General features: G+C 38.7%; 1 protein-coding gene across 1 annotated transcript in view; it reads right to left on the minus strand.

Annotated features, from left to right (window-relative positions):
* The window catches only part of STARD9 (StAR-related lipid transfer (START) domain containing 9), a 117186-nt gene that overhangs the window by 13099 nt on the left and 82577 nt on the right, over positions 1-21510 (minus strand). The window contains exons 21-24 of the mRNA XM_010580190.1: positions 19388-19435; positions 11963-12153; positions 7114-7597; positions 22-6245 (exon numbers count right to left, since the gene is read on the minus strand). Of these exons, the coding sequence (XP_010578492.1) occupies positions 22-6245; positions 7114-7597; positions 11963-12153; positions 19388-19435 (6947 nt within the window). The remainder of the gene's footprint in view (positions 1-21; positions 6246-7113; positions 7598-11962; positions 12154-19387; positions 19436-21510) is intronic.

Raw genomic sequence — 21510 nt, forward strand, 5'->3', positions numbered from 1 at the left:
CCCATGGAGACTTGTTCAGGCCTTCCGAAAGGGTTGAAGTGTTCTCAGAAACAGTGCTGCCCAGTTGGTCTATGCAGCACTCTTCAGAAGTCCCATGTCCCTGATTTTCTCTGGGCTCATGCTGATATCCAGCTACACCAGGAAACTTTGCATTTTCATTTTTACTGTTTGTTGTAGTATAGCTTCTGCTTAAAAATTTCTCCTTCTCATCATGCTGTGATAAACTCCCTGAGTGAAGTACTTTCTGAGTTGTATTAATATCATGAAACATTTTTTGTGAAGAGATTTCTAGTAAAGAATGCTTTTTTCCACCCCCTATATCTTCCACCACTTCTCTCTCTGAAGAAGAAATCAGGTCTGAATTATCCAAGAGCAATGAATCAGGCACAATGGCTCCCTTTTCCTCTTGAGCTGTATCTTCTATGGAATTAAGGCAGTCTTCTGATAGTTTATTAACCATTAAATCCACACTGCGTTCTTCATGAGCGTTGTTAACATCCTGAATTATATCTTCAGAAGAATCTAATTTTTCCAAGGAAAGTGAGCTTCCTTTGGCCCCTTGCTGAAGTACAACAGTTTCAGACTCAGGACCGCCTGCACTGTAGGGAGTGGAAGAGCTCTTCTCATTGACAGGTTGCCCAGATACGGCATAATCAGGTGCATTGTTAAACACAAAGGATTCTTCCCCCTGTCTGTCCTGTGTGGTTCTGGTTTGCAGAAAAGCTACATTCTTACTTTGCATTTTATCAGAAAGATATTTTTCTTCTCCCATTTTGTTGACTGTAACAGGCGTACCGACACAGACCTCACTCTCCATTAATGTTTCATAGTAAGGCAGGACAGCTCCAGTTCCAACACTATTGTTAGATGGTTTTGTATGTCCTTTCAATGCAGTGGGAACATCTTGAACAAGATGGGAATCATCACTTACACCAAGATATAAAAGGTGATTTACAGACTGGCATGGGGAGTCTTTAAGTGAAACTTTTTGAATTTTTTCAGTAGACTTCAGTGTTGCTGGTGGATTTTGTTGCTTGCTGCTATCTTCATTATTTCTAGAAAAGCTGGTAGACACCCACTGGCTTTCTCTTAAGAATTCGTTGAGTCTGCTGTCATCATGTGTCACTTGGCAGCTGTCTTTGTTTTCAGGGAATAGATCATTCAGGTTTTGTAAAATGATCAGTTCTACCTCCTCTGTGTTTTCTACAAACACCTCCTTTTCTTTGGCTGTTTTGGCCATTTGTACTAGATTAATCAAATGCACTTTCTCCTCCTCAACTCTGGAGCCTGCTGGATCCAACTCACAAATATCAGGTCTTTTTCTAACAACACTGACATTCAAGTTTTCTGAAGTGCCATCCTCAGGATATCGCATAGAGCAACTCATATACGTATGGCTGTCCTCTTTAATATGGAGGCTTTTAAATTCTTGTTCAATTCTATATTGGTCAATACCTGTACTATCATCAACTGAATATTCACATGCATCGATATCTTTCATGACCGCCTTTCTTGTATCTGTAACAGAGTCCACTGAGCCACCATCTTCACTCATTTCAGTAGGATCGTGATATCTTGAATCATCTAATAGTATATTCTGTTCTAGTCCTGAAGCTGTCAGGTATCTTTCAGGGATCTTAAACTGATTTAAAATTTCCTCTTTGTCATCTCTGTCACAATACATCTGATGTAGAGCTGGAGACTCTTCAGTAAATAAAACATTTTCATCTGAGCGTATGACTTCTTGCCTCGTAATAATCAGCCCCTCAGTGTTTGTCATGATAATTTGTTCTTCAGTCCCAGTCACTTCACATTCATTAACCTTGTCTTCCTGGGGCAAATAGTTTTGTACACAATGTTCAATTAAATTGCTAGAATTTACTTGTCCTTCATTTTCAGGTTTTGCTAAAATATTTCCTTGCCTACTTGTGATTAGTACCGTTGCAGCTATGTCCTCTGTATTAAACACATTTTCTATTGTTCTGTTCATCTGTAAAAGCCCCTCACAAGTATCAAGGAAGCCTGAAGTATTCTGAGTAGTATCTGTTGTGTGGGAACACACAGCTGAAGGAGTGGTTTTGGGAGCAACAGAAAACTCTGGTGAATAAACACCTATTTCTATTTTCTCACTTTTTTCTTTTTGGCAAGAGCTGCTTGTTTCAAGTCGGCTGCCAGAATGCATGACTGCTTTTGATTTCTGAGTATGTTCTACCCCAGGGCTAGCTACCTGCAGTTCATCTTTCTCCACCTTTTCATGTGTCAGGCACAGATTCGTATAAAACTCACACTGAACTTCACAAGCTACAATATCAATAGGGTTCTTTGGATTCTGAGAGAGACTAATGCCTTTAAAATCCTCTCCACTCCTGTCTTCAGTTATGCTTTGGACTTTGGCTCCTGGGTAGTCAGGTAAACTTTCAATCTGTCTGGATTTAATTTCCAATGCACTTTTTTCTAAGTTGATTGCACTACTGATTAATTTTGTTATTTCTTCATCAGTGTTTCCTTTTGTATTCTGACAAGGAACCATAGGTTCTTCTAGATGGGATTCTGGGTTTCTTAAAAACTTGGATTCTTTATTTATATACAGACTCTCCTCTTGAGAAACAGTAGCTGATGTATTTGTACTGTATTCAAATATTCTTCCCGACTCTGAGTCTACATCATCTTCAATAAGCAAGATATCCTCCAGGCAATCACTTTCCAAAAAGGCTTCTTTCTCTTCTCTTGATTCAAGCAAAGATTTTTTCTGTGTTTCTGTTTCCAAGAGAATGGTTGCATCAAATTCCACAGAAATATCAGTCGTCTTATGCGTGCTGTTTTTCTGCCCTATTGCTTTTGAAGAGCATGTTGTGCAAAGGCAGCCAGAACATACATCAGAACAGCTTCCTGTGGCACTGACTTCCACAGTGAGATTAGATGTAGCATCACAATCTCCTTTCACTATTGTGGCATGCTCCAATAGTTTATCATAATTTTCAGTCTCAGATGCACTTTGAAAAAGATTAGCTTTTGTTGAGGCTTTGTAAAATATGCTTGAATTGGATTCTGGGAGAAAATCATTTGTACTCTCACAAATAGCAGCAGGGAAAGACTCAGTGTCTTTCCCATTTACATTCACTATGAGATAACTTACTTCATTTACAACTAAGCTTTTATATTTGGGTGAAAATTCTTTCTGAACTACAGCCTGAGAATTCAAGACATTGTGCTCTTTGCTTTCACTGCTTTCTTCTCTTATATTATCAACGCATAATGTAGAATTTTCTGAAATTTGTTGGGATAAGCAACTTGCCCGACTGTCTGCTAGAGCGCATTCATGGGAATAATTTTTTGAAACAGGTTTGCTTTTGAATTCATAATGATTCAGTGAAGACAAGTCTTCATCCTTTGGTTTGTATTCTTCACTGTCTTTGAATGAAGGCACCTCTGGCGCAATCTCTGCCAAGCTATCTGTGCTAGTTTCCATACAGATAATCTCTTTTTGAGACATCTCTATTGGTGTCGCAGATTGGTCGTAACTTGCGCTGTGAGCAACAACTAAAGGGTTACATCGATATGTTGTCTTCTGTGAGGAGGAATCTGCCTCTGTTGTTACTTCTTCTGCAGATATTTGTTCATAATCTGTTTCTTGCATTGTTTCCAAATTACTCTCCCCAGATCTGAGGAGACCTACTGTAACAGCTGACTCTGCTCTTTGCCCAGCCAATGTCTGAAGCCCGTAACTGCTTACTAGAGAGCAGTTCTTATTTGTTAAGTCACTGAGAAAGAAACCTTTATCACAACACATTGGTTTTTCCCTTCTTGGAAAAAGCTGCCTGTGGTTTCCAAATTGGACTTGTTTTACTGCGGATGTCTGTCTTGAGGTCATATTATGAGCAAGTCCTGTAGCAGGTTCAGCAGCAGATGCACTTCCGCTGCCTGAATCTGTCATTCTTGATTTTGTCATCAAGTCACTGTAGTCATCATCGAGGTCATCTTTTTCAAAAGTTCTGAAGAAATCATCTTCTAAAGCTGCATCTACACAGCCATTTCTCTGCTCCAAAATGTGCATAGGCAACACAGAAATAAAAGGTGTTTTTTTCAGATTGTGACCTTTTGGCAGCTCTGGATGAGTTGTGGGGAGAGACTCCTCCTCTTTCCCAGACACCAGTGACAAGCAGTCTGTGGTGGATGTGCTTTCCAAACAGCTGAATGTTTGTGTGCATTCAGTGGTAGACCTATAAGTAGATAATTCATTCAGTCGTTCTTGTTCAGGATGATTTGACCTTGAATGTTCATAATAATCATGCTTTGCTGAAACAGGAACAAAAGAGGAGCTTGGTCCTACTGAGCTAACAAATGAGGACGTTACATCTTGAGATTCCAAGGAGGAATTTTCATTAGAGTTTGTCCATCCCTTAAGAATCTTATTTAACGATCCACTCTCAGAAACTCTGCTTGCAGTTGTTGTTGTTTCAGGTAAAGGTACTTCTGATGTGTCAGGGGAGAAAACTGTGTTTATTTCATTTATACGATGTGATAAATGAGTAATACTGTGTATCTGCTTAGAGCCAGAAACAAAAGAAACTTCAGCAGCTGACTGCTTTAGATCATCTTTCTTCAGCCAAAGCTCTGGTTTGCTCAAAGAGCACGGTTGAGCTTCTTGAAATTCCAAATTTTCATGGGAAGAAGGTGCTGTTATTCTGGGGCTGCTGATGTCAGCCTTTGAGTCACAGGAAGACCAAGCATCAGTAGTAAGCAAAGGATTTCCACTTGTGTAATACAGTCTTCCATCAAGAGACCTTTCCTGTTCTACAAAGGAGACTTTTGTCTCCTTCAGCAACCGCTTGCAAGCATTACTGGAAGCAGGCTGTGGTTTAGTGTCCAAATAAAAGGAACTGCTCAGCTTCAGATCATAATTTGTCCCTTCTGTATCTCTGTCGCAGGTCTTGGACTCATGGTCTTCCTCAGTCTGTATAGCTGGTGATCTAGGAGTTTGTAACTTCCAAAAAATCTCTGCTGGCACTTCATCAGATGAGTCAGATTTGGATTCTTCTACTGGATCTTCTGCTGGCATCTCTTCTCCATCAGCTAAGCTGTCCAGAGAAAAACTTCTTTCAGGCTTTCCCAGTCTCCTACGAGATGCGTATGATGTCACCAAAGATGAAATATGGTGATCAGTTCTGCTTTTGTAAAGCTTAACTGGCTCACGGTGGGCCTTTGACTTGTGAAATCGGCTTTTATTTTGCTTTTTGGCTTTATTTTCCTTTTCTACCAGAGAGTCTTGTGACATTTGACTGTCATCACTCTCAGAATCTTCTGCATTGGCAGGACATTTATTTCTCTCAAAATCTTCTTGTTTCAGTTTCTCTGTGAAAGCTTTTGCATAAGCACAGCAGAGAGAATCTACAGAATAGGAACTGTCAGTATCAGAAATCTCATTTTCATCATCCTCTTGCCAGTTCCCCAGCACATCTGTGGCTGTTTTGGACACTCCAGCACTTAGCATCTCAGCACTGTGCCACTTTTTTTCAACGTAAGAGAGTGGTGCCTGTGTGTTCATCTTAGTGAGATTTCCTACTGATGTTGCCACCATCAGAAATTCTTGCTGTTCCACTGATGATTTCTCATGACTTGGCAAGGCTGAGTTCTTGGCTGCTTGGTTTAGATGCACTGATGGTGGGTTTCCATACACTGTTTTCTTCATTTCCTTAGGAAAGTTTTCTGGAGAAGACCTGTGGCCTTTTCCATTGATATCCATTCGAGTCTTCTTATTGGATACCTGAGCTCTATTTTGTTCTAGATTGCTACTTGCAGGCTGACTTAAATCTCCTAGCACCTTTGCTTTTGTCATTCTTGTCCCTGTAATAAAGGTTTCAGGTTCATCTTTGTCCTTAAAAAGATCAGGAGAGGAGCCTTTAGAGGTGTGGTTTTGAGATCCAGCTTGCCCTGGGTTGTCATCCAACCTTTCAATTTTTTGATCATTTTTATTGATATAAGCCATGATAGCTGAATCATTAGAGTCTTTTTCTGCTCCTTTTTTTTTTCCAAATGAAGATGTTCTTTGTTTTTCAATTAGCTGCCTCTGGACTGAAAAGGAGATTCCTTCTTCATCATTAAGGTCATCACTCCCAGAAACGTCTTTACCTCTTTTGTAAAGATATTCCACAGATGACAACCTCCCTGTTGTACTGCCTTCGCAGCATTGATCAATATTTGGTGAGGTAGATAACTTTGAGACAGTCTCCCTCTTCAACAAACAGCTGTGGAAATAAAGAAGAAATAAAGCCCAATCATTGCTTGAATAATGTACTTAACAACACTTCCACATCAGTAATGTCTTGTAGTTAGGAATAACAACACGTGAAGCAACAATCTTAATGCCTTTCAAAAGCAAATTCTAGCAGAGAACCAAAAAAAAAAAAAAAAAAATTTTCTGTCAGTAACCATACAGTCCCCCAGATATCCTTAAATATGTTCTGCAGCACAAAGGAATAGCTCGATGCTATGTGGTATAGCTTGGTATTTAGTCTCTGTAGGCTAAGGTAGCTGCAAACATTAGTTAAAAATAAAGGATGGTTCTAAGTCACAGAAATCCACTTAGCTATTTCCTGCCTTCAGGACCATGCTGTGATAGACACCCTAGCACCCCAACTTTTTAGCATTGCATAGAGATATTTATTTTGAGAGAGGCTGGCCAACTTAAAAGTCCAATCCAGAGTCACCTCAATGATACAAATATTCTGAAGGAAGAGTTTGACCCTAACCAAGATAAAATGATGCAGAAATTAGTATTTACCAACAGTTTGAACAAGATAAGAACAAGAGTTAAGCCAGTTCTGAAAAGCATTCACAAAGAGGCAAAAAGTACAGAAAGGCTTGAGAGAGGAATGAAAAAACCAGTGCGAAAGACCACGTCAAAGAGCTAAGCAGAGAATGCACTGTACAGATCCAAGGAAAAAGGACAAACAGCTGCAGTGTGACATACAATATAGTAAGTTCACTGATATTGCAAGTTTGGGGATTATTTCAGTACATTGAAAGGCATTCTGGATTATACGTGGCCACTGAAAATTCAAAATTAATTTAAATTCAAGGTAAGTGCAGAGGAATTGGCAGATGTTAACTTACCTGGGTACATGGGGCAGATGTGGGTTATAGAACGAATGCTGCCTGTGCTGCAAGGAACTCGAACCCAGTGACTTCCTTCTCTTTTGCAATTGTTGATCCGAAGAGGACAGTAAAGCAGTATTTTCATTTAGGACTTTGGATTGTTTCACACACTCTTCCTTGAGCCAGCAGCTAGCTTCCAGATGCTCTAGGTTTTGCTTGGCTTCCAGTAACTTCTGCTTCTTGACTATCCTTTCTAGCTGGAATTTGACCTTTTTCCGTCTTATGTTTCTTTCTGCCTTTTTTAAGGAGTATTTTCGCAAGAGCTCCAGCTGCACCAGTCTCTTCTTGTTCTGCTGTAGCAGGGAAGGGCAGATTTCTAGCCCAATGGTACTCTGCACCTCAGCCTCTGCATACAGCCTAGACTCTGTTTGCACTGCAAACTCCCTCTGCTGCTGCTGAAGGGCAGCCAGTCGTTTATTCTCATTTATAAGCCACTGCTGGTCTGTAAACAAAACAATGATCGAAAGAAAGTAAAAATCATAGGAACAACATTGTTCGTTACTATCTTGTTTCTTAATTTAATCAGCCTTGAATGCTCATTTGAGAACAGAATTTCTATGCATGTAGAAAAGAGTCTTGACAAACCATTTAGAGAAGAATTCATCATTGCTGCACTTTATTGATAACGGGAAGCCTTTCCATTGGGATAAGGACTTGGGTAACAACTGCAAGATGTAAACAGGGGCTTGGCTAATATAGCTAAGGAGACTAGTGGATAAGACCTTGTTTGTAAGCAAAAAGTAGAACACATTTCAATTTCTTAAAGATTACACTCAAATGTCACCTCAATTTAAAATACAGTGGAAGCATTAAAAGGCCTGAGTTCAATTCTGTGCACTTTTCAGACATAGGATATATATTCACAGTAGTGAAGTATGACTTCATTAGTTTTTTACTGTGAAATGTGCTACTACTTCTGCTATAATTATTCTGAAGTCACATGTTAAGCTTCATATGTGTTACTTAGGGAATGAATGTATGTGCACTGAGAGCAGAGTTAACAAGGGAACTAGAAGAGGAAGTTGTACAAAGCTGAACAACCTCTGTATTAATGCAGCAAATGGAATTTCATGCACACACTGATGAGCCTTTGGCTAATAAATTCCTACATTTCGAGTGAAAAAATAAGCACTTGTGCAATCTTAAAATGTTACTGACTTCTCATCACAGCATTTGAGTGTTTCACAACTATTGTAAAAAAAACAACCATTTCTCTTTGTGCCTTTTGCTCCTATCCTTTCCTCCTTAACTTTAATGAACCAACAAAACCCACCTGTAAACTATTTTCTCTCACTTGCCTAGGCATGCTGAACATGAGGGAGCCCAGTCATGCTAAGGAACTTTGTTTACCACAGGAAATGGCAATTTTTGTGCTTGCCCTTATCGGTGGCAAGTTCAGTTAGCCTGAAGGCTAGACCTTTCTACGCTCCAGTCGTGATGTGCCTCATTTGTGGAGGCAGCTGCAGCTGCCAGCTACCAGTCCTGTGGATGGGCATGCAACCTTCAAAGTAGGTTGAAGACAAGGCTCAAGGAAGCCACCATAGAGGTACCTGCTGGACAGTTCTGCCACCCTCCCTAAACCCATCAGATGGAAACTTCCCAAGCAATGCAAACCCTGTGCAGCACCTGGCCGAGGTAGAGCAACAACCACAAATTTACTGCCTGTTGCAACTACAGCTGCTCCAATAAGCACTTGCCAAAACAGCCTGATGGGAGCCTGCAAATCTTATACACGAGCACTTTAGCATGTAATGTACTTGAAATAAATCAAATACACTCATGGCAAGGACGCAGGTGAAGCCAACACAACCTTTAGCTATCAGGACAAACATAATGCAAAAAAACCAAGCTCGTACCACCAGCTAATGCATATTTTTCATAAAATCACCACTCTACTCCACAAAGACAGTTAGCTTCTCTGCTTTTGTTAATGTCCCCCATATTTCATAAATGCTAAATATGCTTACAAACTGATTAACCTAATTTGGTAATAAAATACGTTACCTCTGCTTACACACTTAGTCTTCTCTAAATATTCAGAACCTGATCTTTGCAGTCAGTGGGAAACAGTAGAGAACACAGAACACCAGGTTGCTTTGTTTTTAACCCTGGATGCAAGACTACTTTATTCCATGCAGGGGATGTGCTTAGAGGTCTTTCAGAGTGCACTGGCTTCAATCTGAGCTATGATGAACTGTAACAGTCAAAAGAAGGGGTTATTGAGATCACCACTACCGGATTGCATCTGATTGCTTGGACATGTTCTCTTAACAAAGCAGAGTTTGTTCATTTTTATGCTGCTATAAAAATACACATATTCAGCTGCACAAAGCAAACAAAAAAAATATCCTTAAGTGAAAAAGCAATGTAAAATCACAGGCAAGGTTCCTTGGCAAGTAGAGCATTTCTCAAAGGACCAAAGCTTTTCAAAGCACTCTGTCTTACTAGCAGCAACATTTTTTTGGCTGGGCTTACCTTCAATCTGCAGTCCTTTACTGAATAAGCAACCTCTTGTTGTTTATTCAGGGGGTTAGGAATTAAGAGCTATTTAAGTCTGATGTGATGAATGAGGGCTACCTGCAGCTCTGCACACCTGAGCTGCAAGAGAGGAATTTTGGGCTGTGGAAACTTCCCTAATGTAAGAAATCATTAGTCCATAGGGATTACCAGCATCACTTGCTTGGTGACTACTGATCTTGTTAAACATACTTCATGAGTGATCCCTACTACAATGAGTCTCCTGTCCCGTTTATGTTGGCAGCTCTGCACACAGAACATGCACAGAAGTAGGAATTCTAAATCTATGGTTACTCTACAGATAAAAGGGATGCATTTTAGTTGTTATTTTAGTTAATTTTTCTTAATAACATTTTTAACTTTCTCATACAAAGCTTTTTTCTCAACTCTTTATTTCCAGATCTGTCCTCTTTAGCATGTTCGTAGCAAGCAGATTTAGCAGATAAGTTTCCCTGCAACAGAGCTGCAAACTCTAAGATGCTAATTAATCTCTGCTCACAAACTTGCCTCTGTCACGAGCTGAGACACAGAGGGTGCAGAAAAGGTGGAGAACTTTGGTGGGTTGCCAAGTGAAGAATTGTATTTGGCTGGCAAAAACTACCTGCCTAGCTAAGCTTTGCGTGAACACAGTGAAAACAGCAGAACTAGATGAAAGCAAAGAACAAAGTCTACAGACCCAGGAAATAAAGATATTTTGGGGGAATTCCCCTGGTTCTCTGTACTATCTACATATCTTATGTCCATTTCTGCTACATCCCATCACCACAATTTCCTTTTAATCTCTTCATTGTGGCTGACATAATTAAAAGATAGCATAAGTTTGGGTCTGAGAAGCTTCCAAAAATTCACAGAGGTTTTCTTCTTCCAGGAACCAATAGCAGGTTTTGCCAAGTGGGAACAGTGCCTTTGTAATAGGGATACTTTGCTTATCAAGAAATCTGGATCAAATCATTCATTAAACAGCAAACTAGAGAACACTATAACCACCCAATTTCAGTGGTTGAAAACATCTCACAGTTTGAAATGTTCCCAAATCAGTCTATAAACTCGTTAAGGGGCAGCCCAACCCCACCAAGAAATCTTGCTGAATATGTCTGCCTGCATGCAGAGCAGCACCTCTGGGGACCAGGAGCCACTGACCCTAAAAAATACCTCTCCAAATATGCTGTGGCTCTACCTTCTGACATAGCTATTTACCATTCAAAATCCGATCACTGATCTAGCCTTTAGTACTCTTGCATTATGCTGTAGAACTTCCTAGAAATAACTCCTATTTGAACCAAAGCATGTCTCTCTTTTTTTAATCCAGTTTTGGTTTAAAACAAATTCAGCAGTGAAGAATGCAATACCACTAACTAATCATCTTTAGGGTAAATAAGACCCATATCTTATTTTTAATCTTAATTTGTTGCACTTCAGTTTCTACCACAGAATATCTTATTCTATAAAAGGGTTGGGGGGGGTGGGTGGTGGAAATTGTCTATATAAAACCCAGTTGAAACTCTCCTTCCCTTAACTGGGGCTGGGATTTTAGCTCTGAATTTCAGTGTCCCACCTACTTCTCAGATGTATTTTCTTTGTTTTCATTGTTTAAAACTCACATAGCAACCACAGAAAATTCAGGTTTGAGGTATGGTCTTATGCCATGGCTCTATTTTTCCTAATGAGTGAAATTCATTAAAAGCATATGAAAATGGTCTATATTGTTACAGATGACATCATCAATGAAATGCATAAAGAGAGTACCTCAACCAACACACATTGCTGTGGTGCTTGGTTCCTATCGCATCCTGTTGTTACAGCAGTTTCCCCTGAAAGCTTATGGTAGGAACTACCACATTCACCTCTATTTCAATCTCCCAGAACAACTCATTGGATGAAGCACAAGAAAAACTTAAAACACAATAGTAGACTTGGTCTACATTGCAACATGGCAGAGTTGCACTACAGATATGAGCAGAGCAAAGCTACAGAGAGGCAGGATGGGGAGCACCTTGGGAGACAAGTGGCTCAGTGCCACAGTGGAGTTGCATGCTGGTGCTGTCTCTCCCAGCAGTGACCTGCAGAGCTAATTAAACAGTGCTGCTGGTGCACTGCAAAGGAAGCCCTTTAGTCCTGTTAATCAAAGCTTAGTAACTGTTCTCAAGGGAAAGGCAATTATAAGAGAAAACTAGTAATAAGCTATAATAAAAGTTCCACCCATAGTATAAAGCATAACGAGGACAAAACCAGCAAGAGGATGAAAGAATGCAGTAGTGGAAGCAAGAGAGAGGAAGAGGCAGGTACCCACTTTCTTGGATCTGCTGGTTAATTAGTGCTTGGTCATTTTCTAGTTCCCGCTCTGCTTTGATCTGTCCTCTCAGGATCTGCTGCTGTAAATCCTCAACATAGAGCTGCTGCCGTTGAATTTGTTTTCTGTGGAAGGCTTCCTGGTCTCTCAGTTTCTGCTTGTACTCTTCATGCACAGCATTTATTTCTCTGCTGTTAGAAATGTTGACAGTGAATTTAAACCAGAAACAAATACCAAACATTTGTAATAAAACAAGTCATCTTACTAAAGAAAGACAGACAACATTTAAGATATTGTTTTTGTTCAGTAAGGGTGCATTATGACAAAAACTGGTGATGGTAAAGTGGCTGTGTATATGCATGTCATAGTAGGCTACGATCCTGTAAGTATCATAAATGTCAGCAAATATGAAAGCTCTCATGGTGAAGCAGAAAATTCCATCACCAGAAAGATAACAGCAGAAAGAATTTTTAAAATACTGTCACTTTTCATTTTGCTGTAGATCTTCCAAAAATGAAATTGGGGAGGGTGGTTGGTTATATGTTATAAAATTTTATAATCACTATATAGGATATTTAAGTACTTCAAAGTGCTTTACAGAAGTAACAAACATTCTCTGTTTTCAGATCAAAAATTTCCAACCTAGAAAGGGTTATGGACATTGTTGAGATTACACTGACAGTCTCTGGCAGTACCAAGGAAGGAACTTGATCACCCAATTCTCTGTTGGATGCAACAACTATATTATGTGACTGCTTCTATATTTGCAGCAGAGTTGTAATCAGAAAAGTGACTAACCTGTGAAGAACTGCCTTATAGTCCCCTCCAAGATGTTTAGTTCCTGACTGTGTGCCAAAATTTTACATGCGCACACACATAGAGTAACAATCAAAATAGTATCTATTCTTAGCATGATCCATGATAATATTCAAAATACATTAACCCTCTCAAAGGAATATATATTCTACTTGTCCACACGTTATCATCAGGAATCCTTAACATTAAAGTTATATTATATATAAAGGTGATATATGATCTTTGCCTGCTGTTTTGTTTCTAAACACCACATTATTATACGTAAGCTCAGAAAATTAAATCTTTAAGTCTAGGAAAAAAAAATTAAAATATATTTTACTAATGAAGTAAATGATGTATTTATTATACTTTTAAAGAGAGAAAAGGTATCAAAACTCTAAAGAATCCCTGAAGGTCAAAAGAAAACAAAAATATAATTTCAAAAGGAATGCTTTGGAAACATCATGTTGTTTGTAAAATCATTACCAATACAAGGTCACCTGTATGAAAAGAGCATTTGACCTTTGCTACATAGGAATTAATTTGACATCTCTATTTAGAACTGTAAGCATGTGTTCAAAGCAACCATTTCTACAGCAACAACTTTGATTCTGTGTGCTAGATTAGCAGACAAAACAGATGAAACAATTAAGCAGCCAAAGTCTACAATCTTCTGGAGTACCTTTACATGGAACATGTATTTCACTTTCTTAAAAAGCAGTGGGAAAGCCTCACTACATAGAAGCCTTAAGATTCTCAGTAGTTTACAATATTACTGTGACTCTCACTAACCTGAGGAAAACAGAATTCAGTTTGGTTTTGATGTTTATGTAAATGTAATGCTGGTGAGAATAACTGAAAAGGAACATCTTCTGTTCAATTGTCTGGCATGGTGTGAACAGTCAGAGTACAAACTTTGCTACTGTCATCTGCTAAATGGTCTGTGTCTGTTTGGGACCCACAGGAACGAATTATAAGAACAGACAGCTCCAAGTTCTATTTGTCCTTGGTTTGACTACAAAGATGCCAACAATCTGTGATTTGTAATTTTTTCCTCTCAGATAAACTTTAATTGATCCCCAGGAAATAGGAGAGGGGTGCCTCATTTCTCATTCAGCTGAAGTAGGTTTGAATTGACACTTCACTGCAGCACTGAAACGCTCGTATGGCCATTACAAATCGCCAGCTGTTCAGGTATTTGTAATGCCACCAACTACGGGGGGACAAACTCAGAGGTTAAAGCTAGACTGGTTAACTAAAGAAGAATCACTTTATGAACATAGTATTAAATCTGAAGGATCTCGTTTAGGAAAAACTCCCATGGTTTTAATGATAACTCTGAGGGAGGCTTTCCCTGAATATGGCTTCCAGGTTATCTTCCATATTTTCCAAGGGAAATGTAATGGAGCAGCCAAATAATCTGGAGATTAAAGGACTGATCTGAGACAAGACCTCTCTGATTTTGGAGCAGTTATATCACCTCTGTGCCTTCATGTACTTAGGCTGCAAGGTCTTCAGGGTGAGAACTGCCTCTGGATGCTTATGCACTAAACCTAACAGAGCCCTGATGTCAGCTGAAGCCTCTTCTTGCTGATACGTTAAAACTACTAAACCTTAATAGCAATTGTAAATGTTAAGTCTCTGCATACTCTGATGATGGGGTAGTCTCTAACCTGTTTTGCTAAAAGACATATAAAAGCTCTGATTCCTATCGTGATATGAAAGTTGAAAAATGTGACTCTAAAATTTGTTACTGGACAGTTGCATGACCTTGGGCAAGTCACTTAGTCTGAGGCACGTGTGAAATAAGCCAAGTACATTCATCCAAGAGGAGTGATGAGGAACCATTAACATTATCAAATATCAGAAAGTCAAGTATCAGAAGAGTTGATTTCTATCATTTATCATTTTATGATTTATCATTATTAGCACCATTCTGTATGAGATTGAGGAAACTGAGTAAATCATTGCCAATAAGGCTGAAAAGCTGAGCATGATAGTAAAACAGTAGACAAAGAATTCTTGTTCTGCACCTGTTTACTAAAACTAGATAAAATTCCTCTTACAAAATGTCTCATATTCTTCCTAACCATGACTTTTAGCACTCAGCCATCCTTTCCATAAAATCGACCTATCAGAGTTCAATCTGTTTACAAATTGAAACCCAGAACATTTAAGTACATGAAACAACTCAGTGTTGCATTTCAGTCCAAAGACCTCACAATGCTCACAGAGGTGGTTAGGTAACATCAGTTTACAGATGGGAGAGGGTCAGAAGTTCTTCCCATACTTTCCAACAATGCTGAAACAATCCCACCCTCACCCCCACCCATATAATATGAAGTATCAGAGAATAAGCAATGCAAACAAAGCAGATGGAAGTGTGTTGTTTGCTGTTCTCAGCAGCACTAGCGTATTCCCTCATGTGTGTGCTAATGGCTTTTTGCTGAACTAACATGAAACTGTAAGATCCTTTCCAACAGGCGTGTGTGTTTGCACACAGAGCAGAACACGATGCAGGCCAAACTGATGTTATTAATCACAGCTCTATACTATGACTACACCCCAAAAAGGCAGAGTACAGATGCATACCGATACTTCACTTTAAACCTTGGAAAAAAAAAAAACGGCACAGCAACCGTTACAGTATTATTACTGCTTTTGTTCTGGTGATGTAGCTAGTTGGTACAATCCTCTCTCCCTAAGGTTAAAGTTTCTGTAATAAATTACTGTTGCTGAAGGTATATATACGAATTGCAGTTCTGCTGCTATTTCAGCTCCTCTTTGCTTCATCTCCTAATTTTTAATAGTACAAAACAAAAACCAAGCAGGGCAGTAAAGACAGGTCTGAATACAGAGATTGAACATTAAACACCTTTTTATGAAGTTGCTTCTTAAAGATGGTTTTCTCAAGTGGAACAAAAAGATAATGAAAATTCATGCAGAGCCACTTACATAATACAGGTATGCAGGAAGATGTTTTTCCTCTGGCCATGAGACTACTGACTGTGAGAGCAAAATGACTGGCTGGTTTGGGTTTGGGATACAGATCTGTCTCTCACAGAAACTGCTGAAACCAAGAACATGAAGTAAGAATGCTCCCTTTCTACCTTTGAACATGCTATGTCACGTCAACACGCTCTTGCTGGTTTGTGGAAATAACATGACAAACTAAACTAAAAAATGAGATGATGATGACCCAGAAAGAAAATAACAGATTCACACATACTTTGTAGCTAAATCACCTAATAGACAATTTAAAGAGCAATCAGTTTGTGTAATACATGTTTGGATGACTAAACTAAAACCAAATATCAATCCAGTTAACATAAGAATTTAGCCATACTCTGTAACGGGTAGATGAGATCACTCATTTCTTTCATCTAAAACATCTTAAATCAGATGTACTGTTAAATTTAGACTTGAAATACAGGAATACTATGAGATACAGGAATAAAGCACAGACCAATTTCTGCTATTGCTTGTATTCCTGCCTTCCCACATAAGCAATCTACATTTGGTATAGTTCTAGCAGAAAATAATATAACCTCAGGACAAACATAAGACAAACAGCTTCATTTCTGTAGGTATCAAGACATACATAAAATCTTGGTTTCATGGGACTGGCATACTCTGGCATACAGCATATAAAAAAAGCAACCCTGCATAGAATTTCATAAAAGCATGCAGATTTCTAGGTGTACCAAATGCAGTGAGAAGTGTCAAGTTACCCCTCCTCCAAGTAAACCTTTAAAAACAGCAAGTAAAATTACAACAAGAGAAAGACACCAACCTTAAAGATAATCACAAATTACTGAGAAAATTTTCATATTATACCATGCTGCTGGATTGTTTTCCATCTCATTTTTCTCTCCACAAAGTTTGCATGACGCGTGCTAAATGAACCATCTGTAAATCCACATTTTTTCCAGCCTGTTTTGTCGTCAGCTCTCCGGGATCCTATTGTGCAATTCTCCTCCCCTCTTCCCCAAACACTTCTACTGCTGATGCAGAGGCTGGCGGCTGCTACAGCATAATGCAGTTTTCAGTAACTATGGCAGCAATAGCTCTGTGGTGAGGCTGAATGCCTTCTGCAACAAAACCTTAAGGCTCAAATAAAGAAACTCAAGTGAAAATAACCACTGTTGCTAAAAGCTGAAATTTGCCGATTTTCACAAAGAAAACATCAGTTAAGTTAGCATCCCCATCCTTCTGTCTGTCTAGTGTTCAAGTCCCATTTTTCTTTTATAAATTACTGTTTCCAGGGGAAGAAGAGTTAATAATAAAGCAGAAAAAAAAATGTTGGCAAGGCATTTTGCGCCCTTGCAAATCCCAGCACTGAGAGCAATAACAAGTCAGGGTTTCAAGCCTATCCACTGATACACATCCACCCCCACTCCATCCTCCCTCTCCACCCGTGTCCAATCCATGCCCTTTCCCGCAGGGCCTCAGAGCATCACAGAGCAGCAGGCACCACGCAGCTGCCTGGGATCGTACATCTGCTTCTGCCTAGCACGGAGGCTCAAACCTCTCCTTTCTCCCTAAAGCAAAGGGAAGAGCAATGAAGGAAATACGAAGACATGGTATTATCACCTCCTCCAGCCTCCTGAAGCAATGCCACTCACACAATTCAAAGCAAAAGTTGGGGATGGTGGGCAGGAGGTGGGAACCAGAAACCAGTCAAAGCAGCCAGCAGAGTCAGAAACCTTTAGAAAGAAGGGACCTTTAGCAATGTACACACAGAGTAATCCCCTTCATGGAAGTTACCATGAGATGAAGTATCATTTGGATTTCAGATTAGCTGGTTTGCTTACAGAAAAAGCACACCTGTGCATTTTTGTTGTTGTTCTTGGTTGGTTGGTTTTTTTTAGCCTTTCCATGCAAAGCCTCATTTTTTTGTTTGCCTAAGTCCCCAAAACAACAGCAAGGTGACTTCCTTAGGGCAACCCTTTAAATACACTTCTAAAACAGAACTCTTTTTGGCAACAAGTCACAGGCACAAGACACAGCCACACACTCCAGTAAAGGTCACCACTGCCTTGCTAATTCCAGTTCAGCTGGAACTACAATCTATCACAGGTTTTGCCCTTATGATTTCAGTTATATATAGAATCAGTTAGTTCCCCTGCTAACCCGTGATACGTGATTCTGCTGTAAGCTGTAGAGTTGCAGTGATTGATACAGTGCATTTCCCTGTGAAATGAAATATTTGAGGGATCTTTTAGGAGATGCAAAAGAGTCCTTTAACTTGTATTTGTAGAGCACTTTGAAATTCTCAAATGAAAGCTGTAAGAACTCAGAGTACTATTTTTACAAATATTAGTTGGACACGTTAACTATACCACATGAGAATAATGTGTTATGTTCTCCAGCATCAGATACCACATCTATGGGCACTGTTTCCTTTCCAGTTCAGTAGTATTTCACACACTCTTATAAGATTTTTTTTCACTGGTTTAACAATATTGGTATTTTAAAAGAAAGAGAGCTTAAACATGTTCCAAGGAGCTAAAATTAATTCAGTGTACTCTTATACCACTGGACTCTAATGGAACAACTGTTTTTTCTCAAACCAGCAAGAGAACAAAATCAGGGTTTATATTTATATACAGTGTGGTATTAAGGCAATGACAGGAGCAAGAAGTTCATTGTCTAGTTATTTGTGGTGACGGTATCATATGATGACTGATGCCAGTAACAAGCCAGAATTCTGTGTGTTTGCTGGCTGACAAGAAACATAGAAGTTTGAAGCACTGGGGCTCTTCTGAGTAGGCTGTATGAACAAGCAGCCAAGTAAGAGTACAATAAATCACACCCCTTTTCAAAGAAAGTTTCATGCCTAAAGTTTTCATATTTGGGTGCAATGGTAGAAATTTGTTTTCCCTCTCATTTCTCAAAACATTTTAACATACAATTAGAGGTTGAGTTGGTAATTCAACCCATGAAAAGCAGATGGGAAAAATGTCATCACACTGACAGCATGGGAGATAAGACTGTAATTAATCAGTACCATAATATATATATGCTCATATGTTCTGAAATAAAAAATCCAGAAGAAAGCAAAGTACCATCAGTTCCTGATTAAAGAGTACTTAAACCCATGGAAGCCAAACAATTTCTGAATTATTTTTGTGTGCAGGTGCTGTGCTTCTCTGCATGAATGAATGATGTTCTATGCTATGACTTCTTTTTTGGATTCTTCCATAAAGCCATTTTCTTCTCACCAGAAAAGAACCCAATTTGTCCAAAGAATTTTCAATATACTAATGCGTATTCACAGTACCTGCTACTGACATCAAATTTAATACATTTTAGGGTTTTTATGTATTGTAAATTGGTGGCAGCTTCAGCGTAAACCCCACTCTAGTCATGGCTCTAAAATCCAGGTTGCACATGCAACAAAGATACAAACCTTTTGCACAAGGTCAAGTATGAAGAAAGAACATGGTTGCAGAGACTTGCCTATAACTCAGCTGCATGTACAGATTCTTGTTTCAATATGATAAAAACAAATTAAAGCTTGAAGCCTAGTTTGCATCTCTTCTGCAGGAAATGAGTGTAGCACAAGAGAAAGACAAAGCTAGAAGGGCCAAAATATTCAGCATGATTTAGACACATTAATATTCTTACCTTAGTTCACGAGAACATTTGTTTTCTTTACAGTTTCTACATTTTTGACTGCAAAAATAAAAATAGGACATCATAAAGGTGTTCAAAAAGAAGACAAGAAAACTTCACTGAAGTCTATTATACACAGAGATGTTACTGTAATTTTCAGTAGAGGAAGACTCTAAGATGCAGATTGCTAGCAGCTGGGAGAGCATCAAGAACTATCAAGTCAGAGAGGGGAGACACACACACACAGAGCTTGCCCTGTTCTTACATTTTCCTCTAAGCGTGTCCTTCTGACAGAGATAAGACTCTGTACTAGGTGGACTTTTTACTGCTGAACAAATAAGCACTTCTTGTAGTCCACTTAGTCCTGTATTACTGTTTTCAAAGTACCTCAGACACAGCTTTTAGTACTTGACATTGACTTTTCTTCACGAAAGCTGGACATTTGAGAGACCACATATATCTTGTTTTATTCTCATATTATAGATCTTAGGCTAGATGTCTCAATTGTTACCCCCTCCATGAGCAAAACTACTTGTCTGGACAGAAACACAGGCTTAGTAGTTACTGTAAAGGAAGGCTGAGTAGATCAATTCAGATTACCTTTGCCAAAAAACTATTCAAGAGGAAAAAAAGACCACTGGATTATGTAAGGTGAAAGACAACTAATATTAGACATAGTTTATAGCTTATTCCTGTAAGAGATGGACATTCATAAAAATCAAGTGAATGCAATACCATAATGCTTTTCATTTTCACTGAAGTAACCATTTGAGAGAATCTAGGTAAGTATGAGGGTAACGTTAAGCAATGTAATATGCATAGTGCTGTCCAAGTGATTAAAAAAAATTGATCAACACAAACAAATCTGCTATTTGAATGTGGTCTGAAAAAAATCAATCAGAAATGTTCTTCAGTTTTGTCAGGTTAAAAAGGGGAAAACCAAGTGCAATTCTGTGCTAAACTGTTCACAATGCTTCAGGATTTCTGCAGGTTTTTCTAGGACCACCAACAAATTTCTGACAAAAGCTCCACCTCTGATGTTTATACCTATGTAAAGCACAGCTTGGTATCTACTTTTGAAGGTCATTAGACAAACCCTTATTTTAAAATTCTTTGTAATTTTTACAAAGAAAATAACAGCAGTGATGTGTAAAACATACCTCAGTAAAGAAACAAAATTAAATACCACTTTGTATAGAAAGGTATCACTGCAGTAAATGAAAAGCAAATGCAGAGATTAGATACATTAAAGAGAACACATGGAAACACACTAGCCAAGGTGGAAAGCAAGCCACTTGACTAGAAGTATGAAGAGATGTTCAAAACAGAGATAACACTTTATGCTCATAAAAGCAAGATGAGATATTTCCTCTAGAAAGAGATAAAAGATTCCCAGTATGTTACCACACCAAAAACACTCTAACAAGAAGCAGAACTATCAACAGATATGAATGAGAAGATGGCTGTTTCTTGCCTTTAACAGGTCAATTGAATGTGCCAGGCTGAGAGGAATTAAAAAAGAGAAAGAACCCAATTACATTTAATTCCATGATATTCTGTTTTCAATGTCATGAACTGAAACACAGGAGATATCTTAATTCATTTTCCTGATACATATTAATCACTGTCTCATCACGCCAACCCTTTCCCTTTCAGAAAGGCTCTGCCATGAAAAGCATACACTAAACACTGTGAGTATGAGCAGCTCTTCAACATTTTGGAAGGAGTCTACGCCTTATTTACTGCTCAGTTTTAAAAAAAAAAAAGAGAATCACAATGGGTTTCTGAGATGAAGGTCTCAATGAGGACTTGAACTCAAGGGAATTTATGAACAAACTAACCTGTTTTCCACAACAAATTAGCAGGGAAACTGAATTGGTAATAATTACCTTGGCTAAATCATATCTAGAAAAGTCCATTCTGTGTGCTGAAGTAAGAATATTGTAAAAATTAGATTAGCTTGTAAATCAAAACAGCTATAATGCAGATGCGCAAGTGAACTGAATTAAGGCTGCCTGACAGTCTCATCTGAGACATTTTCTTGATTGTGCATCAATAAATAATTTTTCAGGTTTGTTGCTTGGATATCATAACACTGTATATTAGTGGCCAATGCATTTTCTCAGACACTTTTA

Source organism: Haliaeetus leucocephalus, unplaced genomic scaffold (genome assembly GCF_000737465.1).
Source record: "Haliaeetus leucocephalus isolate CR32 unplaced genomic scaffold, Haliaeetus_leucocephalus-4.0 Scaffold696, whole genome shotgun sequence".
Lineage (NCBI taxonomy): Eukaryota > Metazoa > Chordata > Aves > Accipitriformes > Accipitridae > Haliaeetus > Haliaeetus leucocephalus.